Source organism: Sciurus vulgaris, assembly GCF_902686455.1.
Source record: "Sciurus vulgaris genome assembly, chromosome: 1".
Lineage (NCBI taxonomy): Eukaryota > Metazoa > Chordata > Mammalia > Rodentia > Sciuridae > Sciurus > Sciurus vulgaris.
In genome coordinates, this window is record NC_136461.1 from 176522629 (window position 1) to 176540534 (window position 17906).

The 17906-nt window shown below is 35.1% G+C and overlaps 1 protein-coding gene across 1 annotated transcript in view; it reads right to left on the bottom strand.

Annotated features, from left to right (window-relative positions):
* LOC306643471 (E3 ubiquitin-protein ligase UBR5-like) overlaps positions 1-17906 on the bottom strand; it is a 174176-nt gene that overhangs the window by 125747 nt on the left and 30523 nt on the right. The window contains 4 exon segments of the mRNA XM_079109617.1: positions 5341-5460; positions 6308-6384; positions 6819-6900; positions 7404-7448. Of these exon segments, the coding sequence (XP_078965743.1) occupies positions 5341-5460; positions 6308-6384; positions 6819-6900; positions 7404-7448 (324 nt within the window).

Here is a 17906-nt window from a genome sequence, read left to right on the forward strand (position 1 = left end):
ATACATAATCTAAATTTCATACTTCTTTAAATTTTATTATAATTAATACAAACAGAAAAAAAAACTATATTAAAATTTTTGACTCTCAACTCTCTTGGTTTACAAAATAACATGGTCACAATTTTACCATCAACAGACTTTTCATAAAGGCTAAGAAAAACACCCCTTAAGTGCATACACTTGATAGACATTTAGATACCCAAATAAAAATAAAAAACAACCATCTCTGAGTTAGTCAGTGGACACTACGACACTTCTTAATATTGAAATTTATGAACTCAGTGGTAAAGAAAGTTTAAAGTCTGTTCTGATGGGTACACTGGGGGCGGGCGGAAAAGAGATAGAAATAGGGAGTTACAAGGATGCAGTCAAATACGGGCAAGGGGGATTTCCAAAAACTGATGATTCTCTCTGTATTTTAAAGAGTCATAAAATTAGTCCTAATCATCTTTGATGTACATCTACAGAGGTTTTATTCAAGCTTGAGTGTATTCTTTTATCATATCTGTTGCATATTTTATTAGCAAATTCATAAAATTTCACTGCTGTATTTCAGTCTTTTTGTCACACATTCTTGATATCATACAGCCTGGTTCCATCAAAGCTTTATTTATTACGAAAAGAGGACTTGAATCTAGGGGATAATTTGAGCAACATAATAAATAACATTAATGGATTATAACATGGATTAAAACAAATGAGGCCACAATGATATAAATAACCAATAAAAAAAGACAACATAGAATATTAAAAAAAAAAAGATGAAAGAAACTATTCCTTACAATCAAATTCTAATCATTAAGTACAAAAGAAATAATGGAAAGTTTTATTTCTAGCAGTACTGGGGTTAAACCTAGGCGTCACACACTGAACTACATCCTCAGACCTCTTTTAGGCTGGTCTAAACTTGCACTCCTCCTGCCTCAGTTTCTGGAACAGCTGGAATTACAGGCTTATGTAAACAAGCCTGGCTAAACAATGGAAATTTTTTAAAATCAGCTGGTCAACACCACAGTAACAACTAATTCAGACAAAAAGCAACTATGATGTTAAAATCAGTGAGCAAAAATATGAGGAAAAATATATTTATAATTCTCAAAAATTGACTTCCCATAAAGTACCTAATAATGACAAAGATGAAAACAAGAATTTCACAGTGGGGAAAGTTGGCAAATACCAGCTTAACTAAATTATCAGAAGTAATCTCATCCACAGCAGTAAGACACATCAACATCACACACTGCCCGGGATTATGCGCTGAGACGGGCGCATCACCACTTCTTCAGCATTCTTGCCAATAATACATTATGAGAAAACAGAAAATCCAATTATTACACAATATACTCAACTAGCTTTTCAAAACTCATCAGGGTCTAGAAAGACAAAGACTGAGGAGCTATCCTAGATGGAAGGAAACTAAATAAAGGTGTCAGCTAAAGCCAACTGGGACTGTATTGAAGCCTGGATCAGAGGAAGGGTATTGGTGGTCAAATGGCAATATGTGAATAGGCTCTACAGCTTAGGCAATGGTCAATGTTAATTTCTTGGTTTGTATAATATGACTACGTAAGATGTTCACATCTGAGGAAGCTGAGTGAAAGGTACACACCCTAATTCTCTGCAATATTTTTGAAAATTTTTAAAAAGTTAAATTATTTCAAAATAAAAAGTTAAATTTAAAAATAAAAGAACACAGGATTAGGAACAAATGCTACTGAAAAACTAAATTAGGGATCAGCGAACTTTTTTGTAAAGGGCAAAGGCTAAACAATTAGGCTTTGTGGGCTAACGAGTCAGTGAGTAGCCACTATCCATCTCTGCTATTACAGCAGAAAGGCAGCCATAGACGGTATGTTGAACACCAAGCATGGGGGCTGTATTTGGCCTGCAGGTTGTATACTTTGCTGAACCAAGATAAAGGAATGCTTATCTTTAAGGAAAAGTATTCTTTGACAGAGTGTAACAGACAGTAACTATTCTTCCTTAAATATAAAATTTCCAGGCTTATCAAGTGAAATTAAACTTCATTTGCTATTACATGCTATTTTCAGGACCATTAAAAAGTGATATAAGGGATGGGGATGCAGTCCAGTTTTAAGAGTGCTTGTCTAGTAGGGCCAAGGTCCTTGGTTCTATCCCCAGCACTACTAAAATAAATTAAGTAAGATAAAATGGCTCTCTGTTTCCTGACTGTCCTATCCTGAGCACTTTCCTCTGCCACAATCTTCTGCTGTGATGTTCTGCTTCACAACAGGCCAGTCTATGGACTAAGACCTCTGAAACCTTTTGCTGTGTGATGTCTCCCTCTTGCACAAAGTCATCTGCCATGTGACATGGGCAATAGGCCCCTCATCAGAGTCATGTGGATGCTAGTGCCAACCCCCTGCACTTCTAGAATGGCCAGTACTTCTCTCTCCATCTTATCAATAAAGGAGCAAAGGAGATGAAAGGAGAGAATGGACACTGTGCAAATTAAGAAGCTGAGACGAACCAGAGAAAGTAAATCCTTGCCTGAGATCACACATTTAGTAATGGAATGAACACCAACAATAAGGTGTTCCCATTCCAGTTTTAAAGTTCTTTGATCGCTGCTGTCCTACTCTCCAAAATTAGTTCCAAGACTACTTAATGTACTGTACCTACTACCACATTGCCTTTTTCTTATAAATAGAACATTGAAAATTAAAAACTAGTTTTATGTATTATTCGAATTGGAGAGATTTTGTTTTGATACAGACTGAAATGTACCATGAAAGACAATAGTATATCATCCTCTGGATAAACGTCATCATTGTTGAAAAATTTTTTTTTAAATTCTCATTCATGAAGTATCTACGGCAGCATTCTTTTAACTGCTTTACCTATTTTAACTTACTAAATCCTCACTATTATCATCATCATCTCTGCTTTCAGAATAAGGAAGATCTTGCCACAGAAGCGAACATCCTTGCCTATGGTCACACAGTTGCTAAGCGCTTCACAAGGATCTGGACCTGGTGACTGGCTCCAGTGTCAGTGCTCGCACCACTATACCCTACTGTCTCTCAAAATCATTGTTTTGTTTTTATTGTTAAAGGACTTTAAAATATAAAAAAGTACAAAGAAGAAAATAAAGTAAATCTATGATCCTGACACCCAGAGATACTATTAATGATACTGATTTGTGTTATTCTTTAATTGTAATTCAAATTACACAGAAATATACGGGCATCTCAGCAGCCCTAAAAGTTCTCTTCATTGGATGTCACTGGATATTATACTCTGACCAGGGATGGAGGTGCTACAGAATATTTTGGGCCATGTAAAACAAAGAACTGCTGTTTGAAGGTGATTTCCTGTTCGTATGACCCTAGTATGCACCCAGCCTCTTAGGGAATGTCGATAAGATACAGTTTAAATTAAGCTTCCAAAATAAAGTCTGGGACGCCACTGGAAAGGCTAAAGCTTCTCTATATGTCTGGTTTGCTTTCAACCCGCACCAAGGAGAGAGGCAGGTGGAGGTTCCTTCCTCAGAGCTGGTAACACAACCCTAAATTAATGGGCTTGATAAGGTTATTTAAAATTCTTGATGAAACTGGTTTTCCATATGTGAACAATGATTCTATTGTTACCAACAACATGAAGATAAAGAAATTCCAAAAGCAGGCATTAAAAACAACAACAACAAAAAACTTCTTGAAAAACACAAAATACCTAGAAATGCCATGGGCCAGCTCTTCCAACTTAGTTCATTAGGACTGGTAGCAAGAACTCTACTTAAGCAGTTTTCTTGGGTTGCCCATAATTAATTTCCTTAAAGAAGGGCAGGACAGCTATTAAGGGAGAGGGCCTCTTCTAAGATCCTGAGAGGGTGCTATACATGGGCTTCATTGTTTATATTCATCGGTACCATTTTACTAAAAAGAGAACTTAGGGATACACAAATGAGGAAGATGCAAGTGTTCTTTCATTTCCCTTTGGTTCATTAAAAAATAATTTAATAAATATATATAATCTCATGAGCAGGTGAAAGTACTGATTTCAAATACTGAAATCCTCTGGTCTCCTAGACAATGAATATGGCCTCAACAATGCAAATTCATTTTCTTACCTGCACTTGTGATATTTCAAATTAACATATTGCCTTTTTTGGTTTGTCATATAGGAGACACTAATTATAAGAAATAAGTTGCTTTCATGTGTGTGTGGTTTATTTATACAATCTCAAAATAACTGTTTTCACTTTAGCTTCCAGTAAATTTCTAAATCATCCTGAGGACTGTTTTTGAATTACTTGCAAGGCGACAAAAAATTTTTTTGACCCCGCCCCCGCCGCCCCTCTTTTTTTTTTTTTTTTGGCAACAAAATTTTCTGACATTTACTCTGCAATTAAGTCATGATTCCTACAGCCAAGTAATGATGCAACTGTTGTGACTTACATAATAAAAAAAGAAAAAAAATCAAATATTATAACCAAAAGTTTCATATAAGCTTTCTAAATGGCAAAAAAAAAAAAAAAAGATAAAATGAGATACATACTATTTTAATAAAGACTGCAACTATATTTCCTATCAATAAGCTAAGGGATGCAGAGAATGACCTAAATAATGCACTTAACTAGATGACCTTGCTCCCACTCAAAATAAATTTAGTTCAGTTAAAAAAAACACAAAAGTAAAGAAAGTAAGCATTTTGGGATCTCAATTTTTAAATCTTTTATTTCACCTACAAAGTCACAGTGAAAAAAAAAATTCCTACCCTTAATTATATTTTGAAACAATTTAAATGGCTTCTAGTAATCTTTCTCTGATTGGCCTTTGAACAAATGCAATTTGCATGAACTGGCATTACCAAATTATTAACCAGGTACTTTCAGAAAATCTGGCCATTCAAGAATCAAGGTACATTAAAATGTATAAAAGTAGCTGGCTTTGAATTTGTACATGTTTTCTTTAATAATACATAAGCTTTAGATAAAGTGGTAGAAGAGTTGAGTATCTAGTTTAAAATTAGAAACTACCAGATTCAACCCCAAAATAAGTCACAAGAGATGACTAAAGATGGGGTCATTTAAAAATTCTAAATGAGACAAATGGTATAAGTGACTAAACACATGTAAACCTCTTTACATGTTTAACAGGTCAAGAACCCAGGTTAATTAGAATTAGCCTGGGTGGGTTGTGTTTATCATGGTGGCTCACCATCAGCAACACGAGCTCCCCACCCAAAGTTCAGGGGAGCTTCCTCTCTCTCTCTCTCTCTCTCTCTCACTAGAAAACACTGAAGATGATCAGTCACAATGAAAACACTCACAGGACAATGGTACAGATCAGTGGATGCCTTCGGCCAACCACAACTTACCCCAGGGTGTTGCCTGCCAGCCTGCCCAGAGTCTCAGAACCTGAGAGAAACCAAGGGGAGTCACTTGTCCTACCAGGCCTGGAAGTCCTCCCTGCCCCCGAGTTGCTGTTCAACTTTGACCTAGGAAAAAATAAGAGACAGAATAATTACTTCACAGTCACAAAATGCTGAAGAACACACTTGGAATTCCAAGACTAAACTGCTCTGGGACTTCTTATAGTAAAATATCTACTTAATTCCATACTTAAGCCTATTTAAAATTTGTACTTCATATCAAAGAGCAAATCTAATTTGTAGTCTCATAACAGTTCAGTGTTCCTAGCTGAAAAAACCTTATTGCATTTCAATTACAAATGAATGTTGAATGATAAATTGCTCTTTAGATTTTTCAAATTAATGATATTTTCCTTAAAAGTGGATCAGCTGAAATTCATCATACATTATATCTAGCATCCTTTGTATATGCTATAATTTTTAAAGACCAAAATTCTAAAGACTCCTTTTGCACTCAAATTGAATTATCTGGTTTGGAAATACTAAAAAGAAATATATGATGTGTAAAAACATTTTCAAAGAGTAGATTAGACTTGGAACCCACCAAATATGTAATATTCTTCCAGTAAACTATTCCTATAATGTGATCATTGATTCCTCCACTAATTTTAATATTTAAACTACAAATCACTTGCTTGAATTTAAAACTGAAGTATCAACTTTACCATTTACTTTGAGTATCTGATTTTCTGTGCTGTATTTTTTTAAAATTTGAGAATATTCAAAATCAAAACATGGGTTTAATACCTTCTAAACACTACATACATACTGTATTGAATAAAACATGGGAAGGAGACATAGCTCAATATCAGAGTGCTTGTCTAACACGCATAAGGCCCCGAATTCAATCTCTAACACCCACAAAAATAATAATAATAATATATACATATATACAAAGGACATAATGTCTTACCCATCATTATTATCCGGTTTACCCAATTCCAATCTGTCTGGCTGCACTGAAAAACCAATCCTGCAAACTCTACCATCCTAAAAGCAAAGAAAATAGAAGAAATTCATCAAGTAAAAACATGCACTTAAATTTGAATTTATTGAACAGATTCTGTGCCTATTAAATTCAGAAGATAACCAATATACTCCCTTCCACAAGGGAGAGTTGGGAAAATTGACACATAATCAAGAAACCAACAGAAAATAATTTAAAACATCTCAATCTGATGGAATTTAAAGGGAGGAAGTGAGGAGATATTAAGAGCCTCCCCATTATGTAACTAACTAGTTTCAAACCCTAATAAATCATTTAAACCTTCTCCAGGCCAGACAATTTAAAGGAGAAGGAAAGAGAACTGGGTGATATTCAAAGTATCTAGTAGCTCCTTCCTTGGTTAAAAAGGAAGAAATGATACAGAGTTGTGTTGTAACTGTTTATTTTTCTTTTCTCCACCTTAAAGTAAACAATTTACCTCAAGAAGAAAGGCAGCATGATTTGGTCCCACCACACACTGTTTAATAGTGGCCTGCTCCAATACATTCAAAGGGGGATGGCTGGGGAACAAAAAAAACAAACAAAAAGTATGTAAGTAAAATTATTTTTTTAAATGGTAAATACATTTTACGATTTTTTAAAAATCCATTAACAAGAGGGAAAATAACTGGCAAAATCTACTTTTAAAAAATTAACATCAAGATTATGTTAAAGCAACCATTTAAAAATAATTATGATGTCCCCATAATCACTTTAACTCCTTGGTATGCCAAATTGTTTAAAAATCAGTATGAATAAAAACTAATTCAAATGAACCAACCTTATAAAAAACCGATAGTAAAATATTAATCTAATAATAATTATGTTTATCTTTATCAAATTAAGCTACTACTTAATGAATTCCTTTTCCTAATAGAAAAAAAAATTACCCTGGAAAAAGAATTAAAATATCTTGGACTAGAGATGTGGCTCAGTAGCAAAGTACTTGCTCTGCACGAGGTCCTGGGTTCAATTCCCAGTACTCAAGAACAAAAAGTCTAACTTTCTATATTAAAATTCTTACCTATTTAAATTATATTTGTTCAGTTTTTCTGAAACTTCTCGTAACCTTAAAAAAAAAAAAAAAAGTTAATAAACTACATGTACAAATCCTCTGTAAACACAATAGTCTGACAGATACTTGTACCATTATTTGGGTGATTTACAGTAGTAGTTACACAAAACAATTACTGTGGCAAAAATGCTTTTTGTATTCTTTTAAAACTTTTGCCCCCCCCCCAAAAAAAAGGGAGAGAGACTGAAGGTCCCTTCCTCTTCTACCCCTTTAGCAACTTTAATAACAATAATCATATCAATCCTACTCCATGGATGAAGAAACTGAAACTTCAAGAGTTTATTTAACAAAAACTGGCAGTAGATCTGGTACTTAAACCAACACCCAATGGAAAGCGAATTAAAAAATAAATAGATAAATAAATAAAACTGATATCTGTGCCAAAAGAGCTTTATTTTGTTTCTGTGTTGCATTTTGTTTTGTTTTTTTCTACTGGGAAAAGAAATCAGGGGGGTGTTCTACCACAGAGCTACATTCCCAATCCTTTATATTTTCATGGTTTGGGAGTTAGTTTGTTTGTTCATTTTGGGGCTCTTTACCACTGAGCTACACACTCAGTCCTTTTTATTTTGTATTTTGAGATAGGATCTCACTAAGTTGCTTAAGGACTTGCCATGCTAAATTGCAGCAATTGGCCTAGAACTTGCAATCCTCCTGCCTCGGCCTCTAGAGTAGCTGGGATTATAGATGTGCACCCCTGACTGTATTCAGCTGCCATGAAATTCTTGAATGTACATGAATATCACCAAATGAAAACACTTGGGAAGTGCAGATCCTTTAAGAATTTAATAATAATGGGGTAGAAAAACATCCAAAAGTCTAACTGACTAAAGCTCAGTTCTTAAAGGGATTTATGGCACAAAACTAAACAAATGAGAGACTCAATATCCTTATCTATATAGGGCAAGAATAACCCACCCCATTTCTAAAAGAGTATTAAAGATGCTTAGAAAAACCTCAAAAGGCTATACAACAAAGAGATTAATTTGTATTGTCTATTATGATTTTACTTTTTTTCCTCAAGAAAATAGTCTTAAATTCATATAAAACACTGTAAGACTCAGATAACTTAAACCAGGTACTTTGTTAAGCTAAGGGAGCAATTATAGGATGTTAAGATTAATAAAATGATTTTAAAGGTTTAATTCTCTATTAAGTCACCAAAACAACTGCCTGATCTTTTAAAAATATTTGTACAAATAATTCTTTTTTCTATTTTTTTTTTAAATTTCTAGTTCTAGATGGACACAATACCTTTATTTATACATGTGGTGCTGAGGATTGAAACCAGTGCCTCATATATGCGAGGCAAGCACTCTACCACTGAGCTATAACCCCAGTCCACAAACAATTCTTATAAACTGAAAATTTTAGAAAACAATGAGAAAAAAATCAGAACATTATATCAACAGGAAGAATGACAAAAGTGGGCTGGGGATATAGCTCAGTTGGTAGAGTGCTTGGCTTGCAAGCATAAGGCCCTGGCTTCGATCCCCAGCACCACAAAAAAAAAAAAAAAAAAAAAAAAGACAAAAGTGAAGTCAAACTCTAATCTTGTACAGTTTAGGATTTTAAAACTGCCACAAATCATCTACCTATGGACAAATAACCTAATTATTTCAGTAAGATTCTAAGGATGAGTCAGCAGTCTTTTAACTTTATCTTATAAATTCTTATAAATTCTATCCTCTCTATTCACTACTGAGGAGCATCTTTTTCAAACAAAAAAACCTACCAAAATCCAACACCAAATCACATTTGGCAGCTAGAACAACTTTCAAGTAATGTCGCAGGTGATTTCCTTTGTAAAATACTCACTGGTGACTTTATTCTCACTCCTAAAGAATAGCATCTGATTGTGTGTGCTTTGGTCCCCATAATACATTTTCTTTTTGTAGCTCAGTGCTGCATTCACTTTCATTAACACTTTCATGTTTTTATTGATCCTAAAAAGTTGTGCTTTCACAACAAATTTGTTTGCTCATTTACAAGGACACTTCTCTGTTTCAAAACAGAGTAATGCCTTGTGAAACTCATGAGCTCTGAGAGAAGGCTGATTAGAAAATGAGGAGAAAATAAACAGAGGGTTGTGTTTAAGAGAGTACCAGTACACTTCAAAGACCTGAGAGGTAGGAACTCTCACTTCCTTGGGCACAAATTTACTATGAGCAGTTTACAAAACTTTTCATCAGACTAGAGCCCGAGTTTGAGAAAGATTTACTTCCCAAAAACCAGTAGTGACACACTCAGAAGGTATCTGTTCACTAGACTACAACAAACCCTATTCATTTCTATTCCTTTTTTATTAGCCCAAAGCTTATCTCTAGAATTTTCATAAAGTATATAGGTTAGGGATAAAGTATATAGGGTAGGGAGTAAAGGGGACAAAAGTTTTATTTTTGTTTTTTTTTATTGTAAACAAATGGGATACATGTTGTTTCTCTGTACATGGCGTAAAGGCATACCATTTGTGTAATCATAAATTTACAGAGTAATGTTGTTTGATTCATTCTGTTATTTTTTCCCTTCCCCCACCCCTCCCTCTATACAGTCCTTCCTTCCTCCATTCTTGCCCCCCTCCCTAACCCTAACTCTAACCCTAACACTAACCCCTCCCACTCCCCATTTTTTTTCAAAATGAACAATAACTGAGACTAAGAATTAGATGCTTCTTCCTTGGCTTCAAATATCATTCCAGGAAGATATATTTACAAAACTAAGAAAAGTTTTGAGAATATCAAATGCTACAAACTAATAAGACATCAACAGCAAAGCCAGGATAGTAAGGAGATAGTGAAAAAGGTTTCTGTTTTCAAAATTGTAATGACCTAACCCTATCTGAAATGTACACCAATTTGCACTGGAAACAATACCTATATGAGGAAGGACTAGTAGTTATCTTTGGATCTTTTCAGTCTCAAAATCCTTATCACTGTATGAAAAGTAATCGCACCAGTGGGAGGTATATATATAATATTTATCCAGAAATACTTACTCTCTAATAGTCAATTTTACTGACCCATCTGAAACTTTCATATGCTAACGGATTTTATATGCCTATCTAGAATGTTTCCTCAAATATAAAAAAAATTCTTAATTCAATCCCAAAATTTACGTAAAATGTTATCATTCGTTCAAATTTTCAGATAGTTATGATTAAACTGGTCCCTAACAAATTATTTTACATGGATCCAGGTAACAGTCACAAAGCCTTGAGGCAGAGTGAACTATATTAAGGAGTATATGCTTCTCTTATACACAGCAGACACCCTAATCACAGAATTACCAAAGGCCGATGAGCACAAGTGTTTAAATTTACTAAGTTACTGAATGTATTTATGTAATTATTGAACACTCATTCACTTTAAAGAATCTTCCTTCATCAGCTTCTGATGTAAAAAAAGTTATTAAGAAGATTTCTTCTCCTGGCAATATTAACAAGTTTTCTATCTTAAAATGACAACCAGCTAGTGGCTCACCAAATTTCATTTCCAAATAAATCTTAACATGGAACAACATAACATTACAAATAATCTGATAACTCATCCTTTAATCTCATTCAAGGACAGACATGCAAGTCTTTGTAAGGTGCCTGTAACACACAAATAACAATGTAAGCTGCTGAATCCTTAATACTCCAACAGCAAAGATGTATTCCATATTCTGTCTGAATAACCTATTTTGCTCCTTTAGATTTACAGATCATCTTACAGATCCAAAGACTAGAATTTTTTTAAAGCAGCAACGTAAAGAAACAGCAAACTGATGTGGAAATAGGAAAAGTAGAATGGTACCTGCTAGAAGCTAATGTATTTCACTGCTACTCTTGAAAACGCCTGCGATTTCAATCTCATTTTCTCCAAATTTAGCATTACAATCTCAAAGATCATTCATCTTTGCCCTCATTCTCAATTGGCAATACCACTTAGTGCAGCAACTTCAGTTTTAAAATCCTCTGCCTACCACCTACCACATAACATGCCTGCATGTTCAGGCACATATCTAAACTGGATTAAAGTCTAATGGATCTTTCTTGCCTAACTTCTTTAAAAAAAAAAAAAAAAAAAGTTTTTAGGTTTATTTAAATCCTCAAGAACAGAAAGATATTCTTCACATCCCACCATATACAAAGTGATGACTTTCATATATCAGGACTTTTAACACAAGACACATCTGCTCATTTATCAGCAATCACCTCTAATGGTGGAAGTGGCACAATCTGCCACCAATACATTTCTTCAGTTTCATTCCTACTTAATGCATGCCCAGTTAAAATGCTACCTATCCATGAACTTTTCTTGATGGTCCTACTTTCTTTCTGCAGAAGTCTACAGTTGCTGTCTTATTTCAGATCACTTTACATCCTAGTCATCTGTGTTTCTGTCTCTAAGCAAAGATTTGCCAGGTTTTCCCCTATCCCTCCACTTCTGTACATACAGGTCCAAGGGTCAAAAATGTGAGTTATTTGTATACAACACATTTCAGAAGCATAAAAGGTTCCTCCTTCATCTCAACAAAACTAATTCCCTAGGTCTTTCATCTCAAGTAAATATACAGATCTCTTTCAGGATAGTTGCCCATATTTAGAAGATCAGTCAACATGGAAAGAACATTCAGTAACTCGCCACTTACTTAATAATCACCTTAGCAAACCAACTTTAAAATGACCCCACCCCAACCTCTGCATACCCATCTATCAAAGTAATAACTTTTATCTAACCAAGTAATTTTATTTTGGAGTAAAGGATTTAATAAATCATACAAAAAACAAAGACAATAAGTCAGTAAAGGTAATCTGCAATATTAAATCACAGACTCTTACAAAAAATGCCTTAAAATTCAATCCTATTATTGGTGTCAGAAGACAGATACTGTCAAAACCCAAATACAATACTCATTAAAAATCTGTGCCCACGTATATTTTCGTAGAAAAAGCAATACTGTAGGACTATTTCTGGTGTTTCTCAAAAGATTTAGGCTCTAAATATGAGAAACTATATAACTTCAAAATTGTGGAACAACTGTGCTAATAGATAAATGGTAAAGACAGGTCCCATACCCATCTCTCATCACAGAACTCAATGTTTCCACTGTATCCCTGTGCACTTTTCTAAGTTTAGTCAGTCCTCAACTTTCATACACTGTTCTTTTATACAACTACTCTATCATCCTATATACACTATATGCCACCTCTTCACATGCCAACACATATTCACATTGGTAACCATTAAGCTCAAACTACCACACTAAGGTCGCACCAACTGACAGCTGTTATCACTGGAAGAAAAGCCTCTACTTTGGGCCAAACTGCAGGGGGCATTTTGACATGGGTTATTAACTTGTGTGAGCATCTAGTAGGCACATCCCCACGCCAACACCACCACACCCCTCCCCCAGGAAACTGAGAGCCTAGAGTTAACTTGTTCAATCCATTCCAGAGAGGATATCCAACCCCAAATTCCTTTTCACACAGTTCTGGAACAACCAATGGCAAATCACCTGAAGTAAACTCATGGGTATGTCCTCTTGGGGTCTTTAGTATACAATGGAGGGGAATCACTAAGTATCCTCCTCATGCTGCACTGTGGATGGGATTTTGGGTGAAAGGAATAAAGCCTTTCCCCCTATGCACTCTGTATTGTGACTTAGGCACTCCCTTGACCCATGGGACTGAGGTTGGCAAAGAGCCTGCAAGGATTATCCCATACCTCTAGGAGGATAATACACCAACCAGATTCTAATCATTCTCACACACACACTCAGGATATTGGGGTGTGAATGGGATGCCAATGTGCTCTTAAGAGTCACACCAACCTTCTGGGTTGCCTCATCAAAGCAAGAAGCCCCGACACGCTAGGAATGATTCTCTTCATCTCTTCAAGTATGAAACACTCACTGTATATGTGGAATCTGAATCACATTCTATTTCAGACACATTTTTAGAAAGCCAATTTGCAATGGCTATATCTGAATTTAACCCTAATTGTTGGTTTCTCATTTTCAGAATTTCATGGAACAGTAAATTAGGGATAGAAAAATAAGGAGAGGCAGTACTGTAATTTTAACCACACACACAGTTTAAAAAAAAAAAAAAATCACTCACTACAATTCATTTCACACCAAAAAGGTAGGAAAACCAATCTGAGATTATCTATTTAGCTGTATTTAAAATTCTCCACTTTCCCCTTACTTTTGTCTCACGTCACAGCTAATAACAGAAAACTTCAAAGTTTAACATTAAGGAACCAATGAAGCTGAGCTCAGTGGTGCCCACCTATAATACCAACGACTCAGGAGGTTGAAGTAAAACAATCACAAGTTCAAGGTCATTCTGGCAACTTGGCAAAACCCTGCCTCAAAAAAATAAAAGATCTGGATATATAGCTCAATGGTACAGCACCGATGGGTTCAATCCCCAGTGTGTATACATACACACCCCCACCCAAAGGGCAGGAAAGGAACCAAATGAGTTACTGCAATGGTCAAATCGGAACTAAAAATGTTATTACTAACACCACCCCAAAAGAAAGGAAGAAAAAAGAAAGCAGACTAAAAGGATTTGTTTATTTGTATCTCCTGTAGAAGGGTTTTCTCTACAGGTAAAGCAGAGTCTCTGGTTCTGGGGTGAAAAATGCATATAATATTTTAACAGCCTTTTCAACAGCTTCCCCTCCCCACTCCTCATGATGTACTTTAGCAACTCTCAAACTTCTTGATATCAGGACCGTTTATATTAAAAAATTACTGAATACCCAAGAAACTTTTGTTTATGTGGGTCACATATTTAATATTAAAACTAAAAACCGAAAAATGTTTAAAAAATAAGCTTGTTATATATTGACATAAATTATAACCCTTTAAAAAACAACTATTTTAAAAAAATCATAAAAACTGGTAAGAGAACTGCTTTTGCAAACCTCTTTGTTATTAGGCTTAAATTGGTCAAATTCTCTGAGGTTTGTTTTTGCATTCAATCTACCATAGTACGTTGTTTTGGTTAAAGTATCTGATACGGGGCTGGGGTACAGATCAGTTCTAAGTGCATGCTTAGAATGACAAGGCTCTGGATTCAACTCCGGTACAAAGTAATAACAACAACTAAGTGTAAAGAAAAGTTGGCCCTACATAAATAAGTTGTTGGAAAAGGGAGGAATATTTAATTTTATTTTTCGAGACAGGGACCTCACTATGATGTCCAAGCCAGCCTCAACAAATCAATGTGGGGGGGTTTACTTATTTATTCTTCTTACTAAAACAGCCCCAAATGTCAACCAAAATAACCTCCTGGTTGTGCGCTTTCAAAATGATTTTCAAATTAAAGATATTCCCTGATACTACATCAAAATTCAATAAGTCACAGTTTTCTAAAGGCTGGTTGCAAAGTAGAATCTGAAACCCTATTAATAAACTTTTTGTACTATTGCACTAAAACCCATTGGTTTAGTCTTACACTTTGAAAATACTGCTTACCTATGTATGATTCTACTTAGCAATGTAGCATAATGGCCACACTGACAATATTAAACTTTCATGAGGCACTAAGAACTATGATGAACTTACCAGCGGTTTCCAATAACAGAGGGGCAGGCAGGCAGTAGGGGCCAGGATACAGAAGAATCTCTTTTAAGGTGTACCAGCAAAAGCTAAGGACATGGTTAAGATGTCATCAACTGCCAGTCTACGAATGAACTTTAACTGAATCACATGACATTTCAAGTATTTTTAAGCTTCTTGGCCAACATTTAAAACTGGACAATTTTATAAAGAATTTCAGATTTATAGCTTCACTTGAAAAATGAGATCAAGAAACTAAGCTTATGTTCCTTAGTAGTGACCAGAGGTGCCCTTGGCTATTTCTGGTTATGAGAAAGGATTATTCCTCTACCCTCTAAAACAGGGTTACTTCTTTGGTGAAAAGTAATTTGATCCCAATCTTATAATAAACTCCTCAGATTATCAGCGTGTACATTGATACCTAATATATCTTTGTGCAGTCTCAGGCTAAACTACATTTTATTTCTTTAAATTTGGCTTGACAATGTCTAAAGTAGCAATCTAACTTTTCTCCCTTATTTCCTAACCAAAGAGAAGTGTATCAAATAGCAGACTTCTTACTTTACTCGTAAATGATCCTACGTCACCCAAATGATGGCTTTTATAGAGGGAAAACCCATCTGTCAGCCTCCTGAATCACTGTCCATAGGTAGTACTTACTTTACTACTTATGAAGATGACAAATGCTAGCTTATATAATGCTTTCTTTCACTTTACTCTGAATGATATGGTACATTCACCTTCAAAAACCCATTCAAGGGCTGGGGTTGTGGCTCAGAGGTGGAGCACTTGCATAGCATGTAAGGGGCCCTGGGGTTCAATCCTCAGCACCACATAAAAATAAAAAAAGGTATTGTATCTGTCTACAAATAAAAAATACATTTAAAAAAAATCCATTAAAAACCAAAAGAAGACATTTCTAAATATTGTAAATTTATAAAGTGATTTAATTTTTAAAATGTGAATGTTTTTAATCTATTCCCTCTAAAATGGTTTTCAATTGAAAGTTGAAAGGTTTCTACTAAACTGAGAAAATTCAGATTAAAAGGAACACTGTGCAAAAATTACATTAAACCTACAAATATTTTCTTCCCCTAACCTGGAAAATATTATGGCTAGAAATTCCTACATAGTGTCATGAATAACAGTTTTCATAGTAGAGTGAAAAGGAGACCAAAATCCCAAACTACTGTGCCATATGAAAGAGAAACACATCTCTGGGAAATGAAATGCTGAACACACACACGAAAAAAAATGAGTCATTTTCCTTTAAAGCAAAATCAACCATGTTATTTTCAGCTCCATTCAAAACAGGAAAGGGGAAAGAATACACATGCCAAATGGATAAAAGAAATTTTGTAGTTTAAAGTTAAAAGGTATGGCCTTTGTGCATTAATTCTTGATAATTTCATTAAGTCCTTCTAGCTCATCTCAATTTTTTCTTTTTCCTTTTTTCTTTTTGTGGTACTAGAGATCCAACCCAGAGGCACTCTACCACTGAGCTGTATCCCTAGCCCTTTCTGTTTTATATTTTAAGACAGGTCTTATTAATTTGCCCAGGTTGGCATGAAACTTGTGATCCTCTTGCCTCAGCCTCCGAAGTAGCTGGGATTACAGGCATGTGCCACTAGGTTCAGATAATTTCTTTTTTTTAAACAGTAAAACTACACATACATACAAGAATTGAACTGTGCTAACAAGATAAGAAGTTTTTAAAATGGAGGTCCCATTTTAAAAATGTAGCACCCAGGCAAAATTTCAAGAGAAAATACTTGGCTTAGGCCATATCCACATTTCTGAAAACCTGCAAATTCATTCACACTGAAGTTTCCGCCAAATGTAGATAATGCGTTCAAATTGTTACAATTTCAGTTTCAACTCTACATGCAAATGAAATGTCTCATAACTGATGCACTTCATAGGATTAAACACTTCAATCCTTGAGACAGAACTGTAAACTGAAATAAAATACATATAATGAAATTAGATTTTTCTATAGAAGGAAAACAACTAGGAAGTTATATACCTGACCCAGGATCTCAACTGCCATTATCGAAAAAGCTTCTCTGAACAAAACCTACCCAGATTCACTTCTTGTCATTCTTTTATTAATAGCAAACATGAAACACCTGCTTTACTGCCTTTGAAGTGTTCGTTTTGCCTCCTAAGATGCCAACCTGCCTGCCCCAGGAACCATACCTACACTCCAACAAGGAGCAGGGTGATGGCAGGAAAGAGAATGTACTGTGGTGTCAAGCCTGGGTTTGAGCCCATTCCTACTGTTAGCTGGTTAACTCTGGGTGAGTAACTATAACCTTCCAGAACTTGGGCAGTTTCTCAATCTGTTAAATGGAAACAAAAAAAAAATCACCTGTCTGGCACTGTTGCTTATAGAAAGATTAGAGACAACTATATAATGGGCCTTGGAAAAGGCTGAGCACTAAAATGCTCAATAAATGGCTGCCATTATCAATATCATTTAACTATATTCTTCATCCTTGGATAGCATGCTATGTTGCAGCTTCAAATCAGCCCAAGTTCTGGCTTGAATTGACTGCCAAACTAAATAGGACTCAATCTGAATCCTAATGTCTGGTAGAAATTTGAGGATCCAGGGAATGACAGCTAAGTCTGGGAATTCCTGGAAACGACAACCTGTAAATGCACTCACTAACTCTTTGTTTCTTGTGCATGAATTTTTATCTCACAAAGAAAGATTTCTTCTATTCTTGTCCTTATCTATAATCTCATCATTCTTCACTAAGCAGTCCACTACTCCAAACATCTCCATTTTGTCACAAAATTATACTCAAACTACTCTTTTTTCAACACAGCTATTTCCTCAGCTTAGTGTAAGAACTGTCTCCCACTGACTTCTTCACACCCATCTAATAAGAA